The following is a 22125-nucleotide window of genomic DNA, read 5'->3' on the forward strand; positions in this document are numbered from 1 at the left end:
TTGAACTAACTGGGTGTCTGTAAAGTGCTGTCTCCATTTCTGCAGGATTAATGCCATTGCCTCTGAGAAATCTGATGGACTGGTTGCTCCCCCCTGGGGTAATCGTGTCCAACAGTATTGTTTACCTTCGTGAGTGAATGTTAGGAACTTCTGGCTTTCTTCTGTAATGGGGACAGAAAAAAATGCGTTCGCGAGATCGATTGTCGAAAACCATGCAGCTTCGGTTGGAATCTGATTGAGCAAAGTGTGAGGATTAGGTACTATTGGAGTATTGACAATCAGTCTTTTATTGATTTCTCTTAAATCATGCACAAGCCTATATTGAACTTCATTTGTATTAGTTAGTTTTTTCACGGGAAACAAAGGAAAGTTAAAAGGGGATCTGCATTCTTTAATGACCCCCACCTTCTTGTATTGTTCCACTTGCTGGGTTATGGCTTTTGATTGTGCTTCTGTAAGAGGATATTGTCTAATTGATACTGGTTGCGTTCCTGGTTTCAGCTGTAGCTGTACTGGCTGAACCCGCATGTGTCCAACATCATTCTTTCCTTTGGACCAGAGTTTTTCTGGTACTGCCTTTAACCAGTCAGGTACATCAGCCAGATCTTGTTTTGGTGCTGGGTTGAAATCTTGTCTTATATGATATATCTGTATGGCTGCTTCCATCTGTTGATGAACCTTCTCTGGTAATTTACTGGAAAATGTAATTCCTTTTGGTGTGTACTGTATGCAGGCTTGAATCAACTTTAGAACATCTGCTCCTAATAAGTTTACTGGGCAAGTACTAGAGGTGAGGAATTGGACCGGAATGGGAGTTTCAACGTCTTCAATGGTTAATACCATAGGCTTACTTTCCTTTAATTTCACTGTAGTTCCTTCTAAACCAGTTGCTAGAAGTGTCTCAGTGGTCATTAATTCACTTGGTACCTCCTGTTGCTGTAAAATTGTTTGGCTTGCTCCAGAGTCTATAATGCATTGATATTGGTGACCTGTTGGCAGTACAAGGGTCACTTGATCATTTTCTTGTTTAGATGGTGTTTTGGCAGGGAGGTACCTCGGGAAGCCACTTTTTCATGCTTTAGGTTTTTCTTGCTGGTTGTCAGGAATCGACTCACCACTGTTATGTCGGTCCGCCGGAGCGGACTCCGTCTGGGGTCACTGCATGTTGCTGTCACCTGTCGCCCTGCTCATGGATGTCGCCGCGGGCCTGGAGGCGCCTCTGGAGTCAACGGGCGTGTGAGTGCGCCGCGTCCCTGCCGGGCCGCGGCATGGGCGCCGCCATGACAGTATTCCCCAGTGTAAGTGCGGCGGCCAATCCGGAGCTTGGCCGCACCCCCTTGTCTCACTCCAGCCAATGCCTGCCGGTCAGGGGGTATATCAGGAGCTGCTGGGTGAGTCAGAGGTTGTCCTGAACTTTGTGTCACTCCTGCGACTCGTGTGTTTGGACCTGTTATCCTGTTCCTCCGTGTTCCTGGATATTCACCTGATCCTCCGTGTTCCTGGATACTCCCCTGTGTCTCCGCGTTCCTGGATATTCTCCTGTATCTGCTACTCCGTGGAACTACAAGCACCAGCACCACAGCAATACCTTTCTGGCTTCACACCTTCCACACCTGCAGTGTGCTCCAGCCATCAGCAGTAGAGACTCCCTATCCAGGTGCATTCTAACAACTCACCTGTGATTCAGCCTGCAAGCTGATTGTGCTTTCCACCAGCACAGTGGACATTAACACCACGTCTCCTGCATTGCTACCAGGTTTGCTACTACTATTCCTATCTCTGCTGGCTCCACGTTTTAACCATTCCGGTTTCATTTCCATGCTACAAACTCTGCCATAGACTTTCAGTTTCAAACCATACTATTCCATTGCCATTACCATTGCCGTTACCATTGTCATTTCCATTGCATTCGTTTGTTTACTTTCTGCTGCATTATTATCTGGACTTTTCTGTTATTAATAAATCTACATTGTGCACATGCGCAGAAACCCAGTACAGCCTCCTCACTTCATTCCACCTACCTCCACTGACCCACTAGCGCCCCCTCCGGGGACACAAACAAAACCGTCTCTGACACTGGTTTTCACACCATTCTTTGCATTTCCGGCAATTCTTTTTGAAATGTCCTTCTTGCTTGCAGAAATAACACTTTCTGTCATCTTGCTTGGTTCCTTCTTTTGAGTTCCTTCCGGTGGCCCCTTGTGATGGGCTTCTGGTCTTCCACTTGCTTTGTTCCTGTACAACGTGTACTGTTACCTTTTGGTATTGCATTCTTTTCTTTGGCTTTTTCTTATTTTTTCATTCTCCCTTTCCTCCATTCCTTCTAGCACCTGAACTATTGCGTCAAGTTCCATATAAGAGGTTTCTGGCCTGACCTGGAACAACTGAGTTCTGTAGGCTTCTGACAACCCATTTAGGAATTTAGTTTTTAACAGTCTTTTATGTTGAGGGTTAATCGTTGCATAACCTTCATCAGTGTGTCGTATAGTGACTTTATCATAGTAAGTTCTGATGGACTCAGTCTTTTCCTGTTTCAAATCTGGGGCTGCTGGTGCTCTGAGCTTCTGTGCATGACACCATCTCTTAAGTCTTGTCATGTACATCTGTCCACTCTCAAACGTTGTTCTATTTTCCTCTGTCGGAGCGTCCGCTATGGCTGGGCAATCATCTACTGCATTTGCTTTTAACATGGTGCTTATTGTTTGGGCAGTTCCTGGTCCTAGTATAGCCTCACACAACTGGTAGTAGTCGACCCATGCCGGTGTCCATATGGTTTGAATTCTTTCCATATAGGCATAAAATGCTGCTGGATTTTTTTCTAGGATCTGGGGACTTGGCAACTATACTTGCGAGGTCGTTGCCATACCATGGTTTGTGGTGTTGGCTCTGTACGATATATGGTTCGTTCGTCCTGGCTACATCATCTGGGTTGCGTATTCTCTGTACTTCTACTGGATACAGAGAAACAGGCAATGATGACCGTCTTTCAGCATTTCTAGTTGCATAGACATCTTGGCATGGTGGTTCATGGGGTGAAATCCAGTTTCCACAATTTGGGCAGTGTTCATATCCTTCTGAAACGCAAAACTGACATACCGGACACAATCTTTCTGGAAAATGTGTCACTTTATTCTGTACATTATGTACCTGGGCATGAAAAGCTGTAGAGGCTGTGTCTTGACCCCTTGCTTCTCCTCTCCGCCTGAATTGCACCCTTTCGCCTATAGTTCCTGATTGTGGACTATTGTTTACTGGACTCATAGCTTGATTCCAGGTGTCCACCACTCGTTTAAACATGAGGGGAGCCTTAGGTGGCCAGTTTCTTTGGTTTGATCTTGTTGGGGTTTCCTGTGATAAAGTTTCAGGACACTGGGGCATACTCTGTATACATAGCTCAGGTAAATCATTCGGGTTTTCAACCACAGATCCTTTCAAGATAGGGCTGACTATTTGCCACTCTTTTCCTGGCTCATCTCTTTTCAATTTTACTGTTATTGAGCTTGTAGATGATTCCATTCTGTTCGTACTAGGGGTACCTGGGTGTGCATGCATGTCTGAGTATAGGGGTGGGGCATAGTGTGGAGGTGCTGTTGGAGTAGTTACAGGCAGTGAGTTTAACGCTGGTTGTGGTGCTATTGGGTACTCTGGTACAATGGGGAAATCATTTTCCTCATCTCTTCTTCTATTTTCTGCTTCTAATTCTTTTGCTACAGTGATCCAGATGGATACTTGATCTCTACAATTATGCTTAATTATCCAACTCTTGTTACAGGAGGCAAATTTTTCCCATTTCTCTAGGTCTAGTGTCCCTTCTGACGGAAAACCTGCTCTTTTGAAAATTTTTCTTATTCCTTTCAGAGCTTTCCTCCCCTTCCTGTTACTAACCATATCCACGGGTTTGTCGGGCCCTGACATCTTTACAGACCGCGCTCCCATGCCTGGGTGAGTGTGCGCGGAACCCCTCCTGATGTGGTATTTTAGTAACCCCGTATGAGGGACTTAAAATCTCCTTGTGAGACGCTGACTCTGAAGAATCTCTTCTATCCTTGTACCTAAAGAGCTCCTTAAATCCGTCTGTGGACAAATGACTGGGGTTGTAGTGTTGCCCCTTCCTCCCTGTATTGGTGGTAAATCTATTAGTACTGCTCCCCAAGTGAGACCTGCATAATAGATTATTTCTTCTGGATCACTGAGATGCGTCCCTAATATTATTGTTAAGTCACTCCAAGGGTCTATCCCCCTGCCTATATAGACTCCTGCTTGTACCAGTACCCCTGTTGTTCCTTGTGTTCTTGGTAAACTCCCCACTATTCTTGGAATACGTTCACCTTGTGTCTGGAGAATTATGTGTCCTGTGCACCTCGGGCAATCATACCTGAGTCTCCTTGCTATTGGGTCTACCATTAAGTTTATTCCTTGTTTCCTTTCAGACAGTAGCTGTTCTTTGTTACTGACCCAATCCTACCCCTTAACTGTCTTGCATAGGGACATACAATAGGAGAATGCAAATTACCTTGCCTCCCTTGTTCAACTGGGGTGCCAACTGGTGAGTTTTTGATTTAAAATATACACCGGGGACTGCTTGGATTGGTAGAATTCCTACCACCTTTGGCGCTCTTGATCCTACAGTCTGAATTACAATATATATGCAGTACAATGTGTGCAGGAGAATCTAGTTACTGGCACTGGTTCCATTGTTTAGCAGACACCCGACTCCCCCCACCTTTTCAAAAGCATATTGACAGAGTACATACAACAGTGCAAGGATCCCAAGACAAGGATGACAATAAGTGCTATATCTGACAGACTCTCGACCACCTCTTATATCTGGTTTTTCTGTCTTCTGGATACCCTCTTACTGCTATGTCTGTTATCTGTGTGCGCGGCAGCTGTTTGAGGCTGTACGGGCAAATGGGTCTTAGACCTGGCATTATGTGGTTCCTAGGCCAATAGGTTATGATGTTAGACCAATCATTCTCAATGTAATGTTCCAACAATTCCCTTTTTAAATGACAACCTATTGTACAATAAAATTCATCATCATTTTCCACATAACCAAATGAGACTTCAGTGCTTGTAATTGCCACCAATCTCGGTGCTACGGACCCTTTGTATTTTCTTAACACAACAACACAGGTACAAGATTTGCATACACCTCTTTGGTTATTTATCAATTCAAACTGTTTATCAGCATTAGAATACACCTTGGCCATATGCCACCTTTTTAAAATGTAAAAGTTTCCTGGATATTTGATTAATTCCCCCTGTGCACTTGTGACAAATTAGCTGAAGATATTTACCCACAATTCAACAATATGACATACATGTATGGTACCTTAAAAAAATTACTTCTGACTGACACTGGGCTCTTTAAGATATTCTCTGATCTTCCCAACTGGACTTCCCCAGATACATACAAGAAGCGCTGAGTCAAGTGAGCACGTAGAAATCTACACATTAAATCTCACTTACCGGTTTTTTTTTATCAGCGGTTCCTGAAAGATCAGAGGATTTGTTGCCAGTGGAGGAGATGCTGGAAGATCCCCGGAAGATGCTCCCAAAAATGTTAGGGTACTTTAACCACTTAAGGTCTGGTCTATTAACTCTCTTCAGTAATCAGTCAGAATTCTGTTCCTTTAGCAACCGATTGGAGGTCAGTAAATGAAAAGATCACACACAGGATTATGTGTAACCTAGACAGATCATAGCTGACCTGCCCAGGGCTCGTTACAGGTTTATTCTTATAGTTTAAAGACAAAGGAATCATGCTTGCCAATACATTTAGCCAATCAGAATACACCATGTATGTCTAAGAACCTGAAATACATCAATTGTCATACAAGATTTTAATTAGCAATTAGAATATTCTTGAATATGGTTTATTGCTTTGTGATTATCAGTCTCTCGGACATATACTCAAAACATCCTTCCTGATATTCAAAAGGGTCAGGGTTCCAACGTTCTCGATGTTCAGACATATTGGCGATTTGCCTGACTGGCCTTGGACACATCTGGCGTTGTATGTCCTTGAACAATTCATGCTTTAAACAAGATATTCAGAGTATACAGTTTTCTGAATATCTGTGCAATATTTAAGGATACATGAACACATTTGTGATTAACAGTAAATATCTTAATCAATGCGAAAAAGCTTGAATCAATATATTTGCTATACTGCGGAAGCTCCTACACCATCAATAATGAAATCTTTAACTTCAAGGTTCCTGTTAAAGAACATTTCTTTACCCGGAAACCTAGTAACTACAGATGTACGGAGTGTACTGCAGCTTCTTTTAGAGACGGGACCAACTTTTGCACATCCCCACAGGGGCAAAATACATAAAATCAGATATCCTCTGACTTATAATATACGACAAACGATGAAGAATATCAGATGCCCCTGTGGGCTTATGTACGTGGGCAAAACGAAGCGACAACTAAAGGAGAGGATGGCGATGCACAGGTCCAGCATTCGAGCAGCCATTGAAGGTAAAGGCTCGGACCAGCCAGTGGGACCGCAAGTTATTACAGAAAGAAGCATTCTGGATCCATACTCCCGAAACAGTAAAACCACATGGACTTAATGACATGTTATCATTTAAATCATTCCTATAGTGTCATGTCGTTATGGTAACCTTCATCATGTCAGTACAGAACCTGGATTCCCTCCTCTATATACGATTAGCAGGCTCATCATTATACATCTGTTACTATTTACATGGGGGCAATATGCCTGAGAGATGGAGTGCTGCTTATATTGAGTAATCCTATCCTTTGCCATTTCCATTTATGCAACCAGATAATTTCCCCCATATTGTGATGTACCATTTATTCAGATGTGGCTTGCCGTTGATGTACTCGAGAGCGTGACAGTTTACTACATTACCCTGCAAGAAGATTATGCTGTATGATGTGACATCTGGGTGGAGTTTGCACTAGCTGTCAGACTCTGATGCTATTGCTTTTATTTAAATATCTATACCCTTGTTCCTTATTAGCCAGTACACGTAGTTTAGCCTGAGACCTTTTTCTATTATGTGGATTCTATGTTTGTTGTAACGTGTACAGTATGTGTTTGTATTGTATCAGTCACACAAGGTGAGATCCACACCCCATGGAGCACCTGGGCCGCAGGCGCTGGTGCACTCTGATGACGTCTTTGGGACTTGGGTGGTATTCAGTATACCGGCTGATGGGATTCCGGCGCTCAGTATACCGGCACCAGAATCCCGACACCCAGCATACCGACAACTATTCTTCCTGTTGGGGATCCACGACCCCCCTGGAGGGAGAATAAATAGCGTGGCACCGTGCCCAAAGCGTGGTGAGCGCAGCGAGCCCGCAATGGGCTCATTTGCGCTCTCCCAGCTGTTGGTATGCCGGTGGTCGGGATCCCGGCTGCTGGCATACCATACCTTGTATAGGATGTTTATTAGTCCCTGAGTGCCAGATACTGTTCCTGGATTTTTTTTTATATATATATATATATATATATATATATATATTGTGTATATATATATATTGTATATATATATATATATATTGTATATATATATAATATATTAGGGTTTTCATTCTTCCTGTCCCTCTACCAACATTTAAATGTAAGCCTAGTGAGGGAAACTGTGCCTGAACACTTGCATATAGTATAGCAGAGAATAAAGTGTAAATAATGCATGTCTGTGTGTTTGGTCATGCAATGCATTTTTATGTCTTACGTTCCTTACAGACTGCCTCATATTTTGGTCACTCATTGGCTGTCACTGACATAAACAATGATGGGTGAGTCTAAAATAAGCAAAAATTATTTCTGTAAATATCTAGAGCCCTCTAGTGTTTGATCTGTGACAATGCAATGCAGGAAGAAGTTATTATGATACAGGTATATACAATAGGTAAATCTCAGTCTGGGAAGTTGATTGACCACTTGCAATGTAAATAGATAGAAGGCCTGAGTTAAACCGGAACTTCCTATCTACACTTCCTCCTGAAACAGATCTGAATCTAAGCAACATCGCAACATTGATGGGGTTAATAAAGAGTTTTTGATTGAAGAGCACAAAAAAACAAAGGCACATAAAGAGTAGATTCTTTAATTGGTACAATAATGTACACTGCACTCACATCAGACCAGTAGTCCAAGAACAAAATTATTGTGGTCACAATCAGAATTAATGGTGAAGCCATGGTCTGTGCTCCTGCTTGATGCTCTCCTAGCAACAGATATTTTTTTTAACCTCACTGTAAAACTTTCTACATAGATACATTACTCAAAGCAGCATTCCTTAACTTATTTCTGATTATTAGCAATAAAGGCCAGAAAATAATATTCCTTAGCTATCGGCACATATCATGCTGCTATTTCCACATGCTGTAATGACAAGGTTAGCTTGATAAATATTTCCCTTAGTCATTTTTCATTTACTAATACATTTCTGTTAATGGAGTTCAGGGAAGTGAAAGCAGTGACTTTTTACCAGTGCGCCTTCAGGGCATATCTAGCGCTGGGTACACACTGGTGCAACTGCTCATCGTTCCGACTTCACTGGCGAATTCCCCTGAGCCCAGAACAAGCGCTATTGAGTGTACAAACACTGCAATCTTGCTAACAACTAAACAATATATTGCATTGTTTGTCCGCTAGCGATTTGTCATTGCCCCTGTTGTACACACTGAAACAACCTTTATGTCACTATGTTCTAGGCATGAAGGCGATGGCAAATCAGTCCGCCGTGTGGCTTGCTGTACACGCTGCACGATATGCACAATATCGCCAGCTATATAGCTAGGTTTGATGTGCAGCATGGATGACCAGCGACAGTCGCTAATGACCAGCAGGAGCGCGCAGTCATGCATACACACTGAGCGATGTAGCCGATATATCATCACAATCTCTGAGTGGTTGCATGTCTGTACTAAAAATTGCTTATATGTTTGCCTGCAGTTATGATGATCTCGTAGTGGGGGCTCCTGTATTCATGGAACGTGTGACAGGTGGAAAACTAAAAGAAGTTGGGCAAGTACATGTGTATATGCAGAAGCGACAAAACATTTTCGACAAAGAGCATCAGATCCTCACGGGGACTTATATTTATGGACAATTTGGTGCAGCAATTATACCACTGGGAGACCTGGATAAAGATGGATACAATGGTGAGACCAGAGATACTTATGAGTTTGATTCCTTATCACATTGCTTCTGTTGGATGTATATTTTTTTAGTTTATATAGAACTGCATTTGCAAAGTAATCTTTCAGCCATAATTTGACCTATCCCAATTGTAAAGTGCTACGGGATATGCGGGTGCTATATAATCATAGCTGACTACCCTCCCTCATTCTGCAGGAGACTCCCTGAAATAGTAGCAATCTCCCTAACTCCCTGAATCACCAGCAATCTCCCTGATTGCACCTTATCTCATTATGTAGCTGTTAAATTCTTAAAAGAGGGGGGGGGGGGGGATTAAATCAGAGATACATACATTTAAATGGCTTCATCAGTGCCATTTCCCTGCATTTGTTATAATGCACAATAATCCCTATGGCTACGTGCATTTTAAATAAGGTTTCTTGTGGCCACTTATAGTATGTACAGTATGCAATAAACTGACAAATCCTGAAAAATATCACTGTCTTTTCTTCAACAAGTAGATCTTACTAACTTTGTGGCTCATATACATTTGGATGTAAGTCATGTTTATGGCACGCCTCTCAGATGTAGCAGTACACGTCCGCACTGATAGTTGTTACTTTCACAATCTCCCTGAAATGCTTTTTCAAAAGTAGGCAAGCATGTATATAATTAAATGTTAATAAATAAATAATTTAGGCAGGACTGTCTCTATTTGAGGACAGTAGTGAACATCTCCACAGTTCCACCCACTTCAAAACTGAGGACAGCAATTGAATAGAACAGCAGTTGAATACAGAATAATATGCTCAGATTCACCTTAAAAACAGAAAATGCTATATATTATTTCTTTTCTATTGATATATCCTTACTTTAAAATACAAAATAACTTTAGTTCCACCTTTAGTAACTCTCATACGCACAGGTGACTCATGGGAAATTTGACTTTTCAGAGAACCGCTCTCTACCTACATCTTTTCATATGTCCAAATGTACACAACAATGAGATTCCATTTACTATAGCCAGCCTCTATGGGACTTACTATTGCCCCAGTAGTTGGGTATGGGTGACCGGCAATTGGGATACCGACGTTTAGTCCCTGTCAGTCGTGCTTTCCATCGGGTAGTATTCCGGCGTCGGTATAGTCACCGGTGGTCTCCCGACCATTGGTCACATAGCCGCATCCCCCCCAGTAGTAGTATGTGTATATCTGTGTATATATAATTTATGCCTGAAGGAAATGTGACACCATGTTTGTCTTGACTCAGATGTGGCTGTAGGTTCTCCGTTTGGAGGAAAATCTGGAGGTGGCTGCGTGTACATTTATAAGGGCGAGAAATCTGGACTGTCTGCTCAACCATCCCAGATCCTAGAGAGTCCTTTGCATCCCCCTTCCAGGTTTGGCTTTGCACTGAGAGGAGGAGTAGACATTGATGGTAACGGGTATCCAGGTGATGAGCCAGTAAATCTGGAACATAATACCATTTGTCCTCACGGTTCTACCTTGTATTCTGAATTTCTTTTTTTTTTTTTGTAGATTTGATTGTTGGAGCATTTGAAGAGGATACAGTGTATGTATTCAGGTGAGATTTAGATATAACTGTATTTAGCAGCATATGGTACTGAACTTTAAGCTGTGGTAAGGGAGGTCAATCTGTAGTGAGCTATCTGGTCTATAGATGGGCTTCTGTTTCATATAATTGGGGAGATATAATAAGCCTTGAAAAGAGATAAATTTGACTGTGTTAAAGTACCAACCAATCAGCTCCTAACTGCCAAGTCACAGGCTGGGTTTGAAAAATTACAGTTAGGAGCTGGTTGGTTGGTACTTTAGCACCGTGAAATGTATTACTTTCAAAGGCTTAGTCAGTGGTGGACTGGGGCATGTAGGGCCCATCAGGGGAATGCAGTGGGGGCCCATGCTTAGTGGTGTGGCCAGTCTCTAGTGGGGGGGTGCCCAGCTGCCTCATTGGTTTGCCTAACCATTTTGCATGGGTTGATAAATATATACAAGTACCGGTAAATACTATAGTGCATGCATGATAATTAATGCGTGCATGATAAATTAATAACAGCACAGTCTGTAACCTGATCCCTACAGGAGGAGGTGGGGCCCCAGACAGTAGTTCCCACCGAGGGTTTGCCCCTGTGGGCCAGTCCAACCCTGGGCTTAGTACATGTGGCCCCATGTATTGTATATATGTGTATATGTTTTGTGATGTGCTAAGATCAGTTGCCACTATATATTTTTCTCTAACATCATACTATGAAAACTAAGCACCCAAGCCCAAATTATACTGTTACAGCTTATACATCTATGTAAAATATAACACTTCTGTATAGCAATAAATTATTTGGATACAAGTTATAGTTTTTGCATTCATATTTCACAGAAATTTGGGTCACTGTTTTATCATCTTACTGATCACTTACTGATTTGTACATGCGCTTACATGCAACATTTCCTAGGTACAAAACGCTTTCTGGACTCTGCCGCTTTGTTTTTTAGTTTTTTTACTATGTATACTATGTGGGCGGGATGTACTAAGTTTAGAAAAGTGATAATTTCACAAGCCATGCACCTCCTAACTGTCGTTTTTTTAAACCCAGCCTGTGACATGGCAGTTAGGAGCTGATTGGCTGGTACTTTATCACAGTGAAATTATCACTTTTCTAAGCTTAGACAACTCTCTCTTAGGGCGGGATGTACGATCTCTGTCAGAGATAGTCCTGAGGTCGACATTCACAATGTTGACAGTTATGATGACAAGCAACATTTCAACATCCTCAGACTGTTGTCATGTTCACAATGTTGTTATCCGAAATGCAGACCATCTCAGAATGTCAACATTAGGCTTAGGTGGCAGAAGGGTTAGAATTAGGCATTAAGGGGAGAATACTTCTTGAACCACCGCTCCATCAGATCTCTGAGCCTGAACTGCTGCACACATGACTGCCAGACACGGAAACAGATGCTGGAGATGCAGCTGCCACTGGGGGCAGGTAATTCACAGATCTATCATGTTGACATTTTAGTAGTGTCCATATGATTAATGTTGACCTTCTATACCACACCTCGCTGTCATACTGGGATATGACACATCTCTGCTCCATTCTTATTATTGATTGACACATCTCTGCTCTGCTCTCTACATGTCAGTACAGCAAAGCCATTTGAATTTGGGAAAACTGCTTTCCTCTTTGTTGCTATGCAATGTAGGCATCAGTGATGCATTCACCTCTGTTGCTATTGACTGAGAAAGCTTTGCAGATTACTTTGAAATATTTTTACATCTTTAGGTCATTAAAAATGCATTGAAAAGAAAAAAAAACTTCAAAATTAATTGCCAACATTCTTATTACTATTCAGCACTGCATGAAGCAGTGAAAAGAGTAGAGAAAAGGACTAGCGGAGGAGTTGCCCATAGCAACCAATCACCTTTGAAGGAAGCCTTTGTCAAATACATTCTATAAAATGTAAGGGAGATGCTGACTGGGGCAACCTCTCTACTGGTCTGTTTCTCCACTCTTTTCATTGCTTCATAAATAGACCCCCCTAATACTTTCCTGTTTTCTTCTGTTTCTGTAACTGACACTATGGGGTATTTTGACTGAGGTGGGAGCTTTTTTAGAATTGGAGATGTTGCCCATAACAACCAATCAGATTCCACTTAACATTTATCTAGCTGCTTCTAGAAGTTAATACACTGGCGTTTCTATAATGGGTGCAGTGTGTACGGTGCACACGGGCCCCTGAGTCCAGAGGGGACCCCACCGCACACACACTGCACCCATTTATAAAATACTTACCACCTCTGAAGTCCAGCGCCGGCATCCGCAGCGCCACTAGAACACAGTGAAAATGGCCCAGCGGCCATTTTCACGGCGTTCTGCGCATGCGCAGTAAAGAGATCTCAGGGAAAATGGCCGCCGCACCATTTTCACGGAGATCTGCGCATGCGCAGTAGAGTCTAAGCCCTCTAGTGCTCAGACTCTACAGCGCTCCGGGCAGAGAGGAGGGGCCTGACGGAGGAGGCTGAACACGGGCCTCCTCCTCTCTTAAAACGCCCCTGAGTTAATAGCTAGAATCTGATTGGTTACTTTGGGCAACATCTCCACTTCTAAAAAGCTCACACCTTAGTAAATATACTGCTATGAGGTGCATGCTGCTGTGACTGCTTTAGCGTCTTTTGCCACAGTCGCATCTGAGACTTTATGCGAATGCCAGTATCAACTCTTCCCCTGGTGTCCAAGTGTGTGCCAGTGAATATGCATGGGCTTGTGCCAGGAAAAAGGCAGTGAGCGCTTAATGTCTTACTTATTGGGGCACCTGTTAGGGGAAAAAAAGGTTAAATTAAAATGTTTACACTCTTTTAAGAGCAAGTGGAGAATATGGATAACGTCTGTTATGTCCGCTCTGGTTTCGCCTGTTAAGCTAAACTCACCCTACCTCTACCATTCCGCAGTCCGGGTTGGATTAGATGGTCTGTATCTTCCGTTTATACGATGATCTTTGTCCTTCTCCCACTGCAGGCAGGTGATGTCACAGATATGAAAAAGAGGAACAGGAGGGATCCAATAGTGTAATATTGTATAGTAAGAGTGGACGGAAACACAAATTTAGCAGTGTACCTTAGGAAAAGGTGTATATTTCACACCAAATCTCGTTTGTGGTCTTATCTTTCTGTCTCCCAGGATGATAGAAGGAAATCTTCAAAGTGAAGTATATGCAAATATCGAAGTAGCCCACCAATTTCTTAAATTTCAAACTGTAGGATTCTCCTCCCTCTATCCGACTCTCATACAGGAATTATATTTCATATATGAAAAAAAAGCGGAACGGGGAGGGGTCCAAATAGTGTAATACAGTTTTATTTAAGCAAAAGATAAAACACAACAATCTGGCTGCGTACCTCAGACAGCGGTGTATATTACACACCAAATCTCATTTGTGGTATATAGGTTTCTCTGGTACCTTCCGGGAACAGGAATCCACCATCAGAGTCCAAAGCTGGGTAGTTTTTCAGGCAAGTGTTCCTCACCAATGTACAGCAAGGAGGTGTGTCTCCACCTGGAGTGAGCTCCAGAATCTCCTGCTGGTAACGACTCAGTGCAGTTACCATCTACCGCACTCCCTGACTCCCTGGATGATTTAAAGGGCCATCGCTGCCACTACATCCTGGCATCTCCAGATTCACTGGAAGTCCTCCAGTGATCCAGAGGGACTGTCCTATATCCCTAGCGGCATTAGAGACTCTGCTGGTTCTTACCAGCTTCCAGTTAAACTGCTGCACAAGGTAGCGCACCTCAGTATCTGGAAAACCTGCTACTGCTGTCTACCACCTTGCAGCAATAACTCATACATTGTGTACAATCACTACATCACAGCACCTGGGAAACCAGCAGTGCTGACACTGCATTACACAGCATTTGGAATTCCCACTGTGCTGCCTCGGTTGCCCAGCATCTGGAAATCCGCATTGCTGATGCTCTCAGCTTCATATACAAGTATTGCTAATGTCCTCAGCTTCATCTACAATTATTGCTGATGCTCTCAGCTTCCTCTACAGTCATTGCTGATGCTCTCAGCATCATATACAAGTATTGCTGATGTCCTCAGCGTCGTCTATAATTATTGCTGATGCCCTCTGCTTCCTCTACAGTCATTGCTGATGCCCTCAGCTTCTTCTACAGTCACTGCTGTTGTCCTCAGTCTCTTCAACATCTATTACACTGGTTCCAACTAGTGATCCGAGAATCTCCTGGATTGCCGGTCCTCCCAGCATTCCGTCAACTCACCAGTCCTCACGTGACTCTCCATTAGATAATACCCAGCTACTCATTGCACTGGTGGTTCCCACCATGAGTGTTCCAGTACCCATAGCTGGTCACCTTTCCTCATAGACCACGTCTGAATGAGCAGATCATTCATCAAGCCAGCCCAATTCTGTCCACAGCGCTCAAGACCAAACCCAGTGTCCAGTACTAGTCCGGGTTCACAAACAAAGTCAGCTGTGACACTGTAAAGACGTTTCAACAAAACCAAAAGAAAAATTAAAATCCAACCAAACGAATAAGGAATATACCATAAAGGATCACATCACATGCGAATCGGAAGGGGTAATTTATCTCTTGGAATGCCCTTGCAGAATGCAATACATCGGGCAAACAAAAAGGAAACTAAAAATTAGAATAAGATAGCACGTGTACAACATAAAGAAAGGACTAACAACACACAGTCTGTCCAACCATTTTTTACTAGAACACAATAAAACCCCTCCAGTCTACAATTTATAGCTATTCAGAAATTAGAACCAAATTGGAAAGGAGGAGACATGATACTTGTGAGACCTGTGTCCCTACGGTATACCTATCTGTATGACTTGACTTGCCCCCTCACCTGCTTATCTGTTACCTACTTGGCTGTTGTATAACAAACCGAAGACAAATTCCTAGTATACTCAAGTATACCTGGCCAATAAGGCTGATTCTGATACGTGAACTAAAAAAGACCGAATCGAGATGCATCTTTGAAATGCAAACTTTAGATCCGAAAGGTTTAAATATAGACTTTGAATTTAACGTTTTTTTAGGAAATTTTATTAACTTTTTGCTATAACATCAACCAAAACATATTAATTATTGTGGCACCTTGGAATTAATTTTAAATAAATCGCTCTTCTTTTTTTTCTTTTTCTTTTTTAATTAAAGAATTTTTTTTAACTTTTCCTCTTTTCCTATTAAAAATGATAGAAGAATAAGAAACATGTGATTCCCACCTTTTTGAAACATTTCCGATGACCACTTCCAGTTTTTTAAATAAAGGTTTTTTACTATAAATATCCAACATGTTTCTAACCTTGCCAGCCTTGACAAGGGCCCTCATTCCGAGTTGTTCGCTCACGAGCCACTTTTCGCAGCAGTGCACACGCTAAGCCGCCGCCCTCTGGGAGTGAATCTTAGCTTAGCAGAATTGCGAACGAAAGATTCGCAAAATTGCGAATAGACATTTCTTAGCAGTTTCTGAGTAGCTCGAGACTTACTCTGCCACTGCGATCAGTTCAGTCGGTTTCGTTCCTGGTTTGACGTCACAAACACACCCAGCGTTCGCCCAGTCACTCCCCCGTTCTCCAGCCACTCCCGCGTTTTTCCCAGAAACTGCAGCGTTTTTTCACACACACCCATAAAACGGACAGTTTCCGCCCAGAAACACCCACTTCCTGTCAATCACACTCCGATCACCAGAACGAAGAAAAAACCTCGTAATGCCGTGAGTAAAATACCAAACTTCTTAGCAAATTTACTTGACGCAGCCGCAGTGCGAACATTGCGCATGCGCAGTTAGCGGAAAATCACACCGATGCGAAGGAAAATAACGAGCGAACAACTCGGAATGAGGGCCAAAGTGCGCCACGGCGCACAAAACGCGTTGGAAGCAATAGGAGAAACGGAGAGGACTGTTAGATGGAGCTCATCCTCGGACATCTGACCGCATCAAACAACTTTGACAGCGCAACGCAAGTTCCGGGTGCCCGCCGCCATTCACTCCATCAGCAGCAGCGGGAGGATAAGAAATGGGAGTGAATAACCATCAGCCCTCATCCAGGTTGCGGCGCTGTACCTAACAACAGCAAGAGCAGCACTAAGCTTCCGGATATCCACCGTTAACATCACCTGCCTGCAGCGGGAGAAGGACAAAGATCATCGTATAAACGGGAGACACAGACCATCTAATCCAACCCGGACTGCGGGATTGGTAGAGGTAGGGTGAGTTTAGTTTAACAGGTGAAACCGAAGCGGACATAACAGACGTTATCCATATTCTCCACTTGCTCTTAAGAGTGTAAACATTTTAATTTAACCCCTTTTTTTCCATAACAGGTGCCACAATAAGTAAGACATTAAGCGCTCACTGCCTTTTTCTTACTATTATACTTTATTGAGCTGCTACAAGTAGAGCTACAGCGCGATGCTCTATACATAAATGGGCTTGTAACAGCCACAAGCTAGGAGCAGAATCTCCATCAGAGTATGGGCGTCTCCGTTCACAAACCATTCCTGTGACATGCCAGCAACATTCCCATCACGCACCCATCAGATGGACTATCCATCTATTTAGTCACCTCCCAGTCACTGTCCAGGAATGCCCGATATGTTCCAGGGTGGCTCAGTCTGTCCTATGTGACCATCCCACACATGTGCTGTATGACTCTTTAGAGATTTACATGTATGTGCAGTCACAAAAAATTGCTAATTCACGTCAGCATCATTACATGCGACATAGAATCATCCCATATATGTATGACGTTAGTATGTTCTCCCCGTATTTGCCTCGGTTTCCTAGGCATGCTCTCCCCCCCCCCCCCCTACCCCCCAAGAGAACTAAAAAAAATATACTAGCAGGTTATTGGTAGTGGGTGTCATTGGGGAGATGTATCAAGCCTTCAGGAGAGATAGTGGAAGAGTTGCCTAATGCTGGCCATACATTAGGACGACCAGCATCCGATCCAATTCCTCATAAGATTTCCCTTCAACCCTTCCGGTAGCTCCTAGTACACGATTTGAAGTTTTATGTGCATACGATGAAACATACAATCTGTTAATGGATTGTGTGCCTCACAAAAAGCCTGTGATTACCTGGAAGGAAATGCCATTTAAAAATTATGCTGATCGTATACGATGCACTGTATGTGCATAAACCAAGGTACGATGTTCATACGATTACGTCAGATAATATGGGCTGCACGAATGATTATTTGATGCAACATTCGACCAACAGGGATGCGCATCGCATCGTAAGCCTACCGAAAACACATACGATGTGCACACAATGCGTCATATGATGCGTTGAAATCTTACATTCGTATCCGATATCGTCCTAATGTATGGCCAGCTATAGGGGTTTATTCATGAAGCAGTGAAAAGTGTGGAGAAGTTGCCCATGGCAACCAATCAGCTGCTCCGTACAATTGTATAGTATGCAAATTATAAATGTTACGTCAATGCTGATTGGTTGCCATGGGTAACTTCTCCACTGGCTCACTTCTCCGCACTTTTTTCACTGCTTCATGAGTAGACCCCTAAATCAGCTTCTGTGATTTTATAAACTGTGCTAGATAAAAGATAGCTAGATGATTGGTTTCCATGGGCACCTTCACTTCATCTGTCTGGAAGGTTTGATATTTCTCCCCTTTTGTGTGGTACTGTAGCAACTTTTGACAGTAAGCAAAGTGCTGTGTAATGTGTTGGCACTATACAAGTAATAGTTAAGAGTAACACTAATCTTGCATCTTGTCTTTCAGAGCCCAGCCAGTTGTCCTCCTCCAAACCTCCATGTACTTCTCTCCAGACACTTTGAATCCAGACTTGAAGCTTTGTAAACACAGGGGATCAGAGGCTGTCTCCTGGTGAGGAAACAGGGTCTAGGGTTCATTATAAGGTTTAGAAGCTAATATGTATATTTTAATAGCAGAAGGATGACTTTTATGAGTGACATATTTTTAGGATGTCCAAGCAGGGCACTTCATATACCAAATTAAAGGTCTTGGTCTGTAGGTTTGCAAAAGATATTGGTGTTCTAATTGGTTGCTTCATTTTGGAGGTATGTGGCAAAAATGTCCACCTGCCATTTACAATGCATCACCATTGTGCTTTGGAAAATGTGACAGCTGGTGGACTCTCCTGTGCACCTGCTGGTTGACCTGGAACGTGTGACCTGCTGGGTGGTCTGGAAACTGTGACAGTTATTTGCAGCTTTCCCCTAAGCAGGGATTTTTCAAAATTTGACTCCTAAGGGGGTGCAAAGGGGTAAAATGTTCTACCCAGCACCCCGTTTGAAGCCAGACACATCAGCTAGTGTAGATGAAACTTGTATACCTCCATCACGGCAGATGGCAGTGGGTCTCTACAGCCAGGGCAGTACCAGAAATATTGCAACTGGTGCCAATGCCCTGACTGCGTCTGTTTCCAGATACTACAGTGTCCGGATGGGCACCTTGCAGCCTATAGAGGCGTCAGGCATGTCCTAAGGATGCGCCAGGCACCCACTTTGATGCTCCCAGCCTGCTCTTCTGTGATGTCATCACTCAATGTTACATGCTTTTTGTCTTTCTAATTGGATTTAATTATTTTTCAATTGGGCTATGTGGTAAAGTAGATTTAATTTAATACACTGATGGTAAAGGAGGGGCTTGAGTAGCCATTTTATTCAACATAAGTTTTTTTTCACTGTTTTCTATAATGTCCCTTGCCTGTTAAATGTCAACAAGGTAACTACATGTTCTAGCATGCCCTAGCAGCTATTAGCTGGAACAACATGCAGATGCTTGTGGTTAAAGAGGCATCAGTATGTCCTTGGAGTCCATGGCTATTCAGACCCCGTAGCAGCAGCTTGCTCTGCATCTACAATAGTTACTCCTATGGTATGTTTTGTATGAACTGTGTAGAAGAGGTAACTGGGTAGTACAGCTTATGGAGGCTAAATGGGTGGTTCAGGAATATAACACGCTTGTCTGCAGATGTGGGTTTTCAGGGAATGATGAAGGTTTAAAGAAGTGATAGGTAACCGGGTACAGTTCAGGGATGGCACTGGGTGTCGCTCTTGAGTTTGAGGTGGTGAGACAACATCCAATAGAATACATGCTATATAATGAATCAACAGCAGTCAGACTAGAACTAAAAATCATCCCTGGCATTTAAAGCACACAGGCCTGGCCCACCTGCTGTGTTCTCCATGCACAATACTGTTGCATGCTTATGGGACGTTCCCAGCGCACTAGAACATATTAAACACTTGGCGTTCCACCCCCACCGATAATTTCCCTTGTTGTGCGAATGAAAACCTCTCTTAGACAACAGCTTGTACACCTAGTGTTTGTAGTACACTGAGCCTGCACAGACATTTACTGGGTGCTCCCATTGGGCGCCCGCTGGCAGAGCTTAGGGGGTAATGCAGAGCTGATCGTAGATGTGCTAAATTTAGAACATCTAAGATCACTATCACAGACATGCGGGGGGATGGCCAGCACAGGGCTAGTGCATCTCACTGGGATCGGGTGGGGGGGGGGGGGGGAGGTGTTCACGCAATGCGGCCACTGCGCGTGCGTAGTCCACAAAAAGATTCAGACTGTGATCGCTGCCACTGCAGCAATCCAGTCTGAATTACCCCCTTAGTGAGCAGTGCACTTGTGCAGTGCCATGCCACCATCATGTTACTGAGGGTAGTGTGAGAACAGCTGTCAGCGGCTGCTAGTGGGATCAGTGTTCGGATTGGTGTTGGACAGTGGGGGCCCTTTGAAAGAGGGGAGGGAGGCATGTTCATCCTTAATCCGGACCATGGACTCCGAAGTGCCAGTTCTGATTTATGTATGCCCTATTTTCCCCTTTGTCTGTCGCTGTGGCATTCTGTGGCACCTGACAAATTAACACCAATAGTAATATTTGTTATAATATGGTTATTATTTCCATGTTAGATCCAGCGTTCCGGACAGATGAGGGATAAATGAATTTGGACTATGTGGACATTACATTATCTAATGTGTCTGTCTTATTTTTATAGTTTCACCTTGGGTATCTGCTCTCGAGCCCCAGGAAAAAGCCTCCCCAAGACAATAAGTGAGACTGTCTTTAATTCTTAGGAGAAGCATATGAGATTATTGTAAAAGAGAATACTGAAAATATTCTTAAATGTGTGGAAATTTTGATGACATAATTTTACACCAACTGTTATTTAAAAGCCATTATTTTGAACGTACAATTGTCTATCACTCTTTTCAGTCCATTTATGTATTTATTACTATGCTTTCTTAGGAAGTCAAACAATATATCTGTCTGTTCTCTATGTTCACTTCTTACATTTTTTATGTGGACTGCTTATTCTGTGAGAAAAGAAAGAAATACAACTGAATAGGACGTTTTATTGTGGTGGTAACTAAACCATGTCCATGTTTTATTCAGCATAAGGGAAGCCATAAGTTTGAAAAAAATGACGCTGAGATGCCTGGCTGGATAACTACATGTCCCAGCATGCCGTGCCAGATTGCAAATAGCATATGCTGGGATTTGTGGCTTCACAACCTCTGGAAATTCATAGGTTGTCCAGGCCAGCTGTGATGTTATAGAATGGGATATAAAGGGACACACTATAAGGATAAGTTGTGGCACCTATTTCCCTCACATGGATTATCCTCTATAGTCTTGCGCTATAACTTTTAAATCTGTAGTTTATATTGAGCATTTGGTGACGTGAAGTGTAGCAAACTGGGATACATCCTATACCAAATTCACTGAAAAATCTCTGTTGTTGTGACACTAACACTGGCAATAAGTATGTAAGCAGAAACCAGATGGAACCAAAAACGTCTTCAATTCAGTTTATGGCTTTCAATATTATATTATAATTGGTTTCCTAGAAATATGTTCTAGATATGCTTCTTTTTCATTTTAAGAGTCACTCACCATCTTCTTAGTGCCATCACTAGGGGGTTGTGGACCGCACTGGGTGTCACCATCCGAGGGGATAATCCCAAATTGCTGGTTAGTCCTCAATGACCAGGAGTCAGGTGCTGTGATGTTATCGTGCAGCACCCAGCTCCCGATTATTGAGGTAGAGCGGTGCAGTTCCAGGAGAGTCTCTGGGGGAAGGCCAGCATAATTTTGCAGGAGTGCTGGGCACCCTTTCCCGTAAACTCCTTGGGGTCTGTTTGGCAAACTAGGTGATACTGACCACAGTGGTACCACGGTATCTTCCTCATCTATGGACACCTCTCTGTATTGTGTCATTGTTTCAGGTCTGGAAGTGGACATTCAGCTGGACAGTCAAAAGAACAGGTTTCTACGCAGAACTGTCTTCAATGATACTTCTCTGCCAAGTAAAACTACGACCATCATACTCCAGAGCAACACAGAACCTGTCTGCAATGAGTTCACAGTCTATCTGCGGGTATATAAGACAGGGGGATTCAATTATAAACTGATCCAATTAGTTTGTACGTTA

General features: G+C 43.0%; 1 protein-coding gene across 1 annotated transcript in view; it reads left to right on the forward strand.

Moving 5' to 3' along the window:
* ITGA2B (integrin subunit alpha 2b) overlaps positions 1-22125 on the forward strand; it is a 131615-nt gene that overhangs the window by 51250 nt on the left and 58240 nt on the right. Inside the window, exons 11-17 of the mRNA XM_063963177.1 lie at positions 7730-7782; positions 8945-9153; positions 10400-10582; positions 10669-10714; positions 18434-18538; positions 20689-20744; positions 21920-22071. Coding sequence (XP_063819247.1) covers positions 7730-7782; positions 8945-9153; positions 10400-10582; positions 10669-10714; positions 18434-18538; positions 20689-20744; positions 21920-22071 — 804 coding nt within the window. The remainder of the gene's footprint in view (positions 1-7729; positions 7783-8944; positions 9154-10399; positions 10583-10668; positions 10715-18433; positions 18539-20688; positions 20745-21919; positions 22072-22125) is intronic.

Source organism: Pseudophryne corroboree, chromosome 3 (genome assembly GCF_028390025.1).
Source record: "Pseudophryne corroboree isolate aPseCor3 chromosome 3, aPseCor3.hap2, whole genome shotgun sequence".
NCBI classification, from domain to species: Eukaryota; Metazoa; Chordata; class Amphibia; order Anura; family Myobatrachidae; genus Pseudophryne; species Pseudophryne corroboree.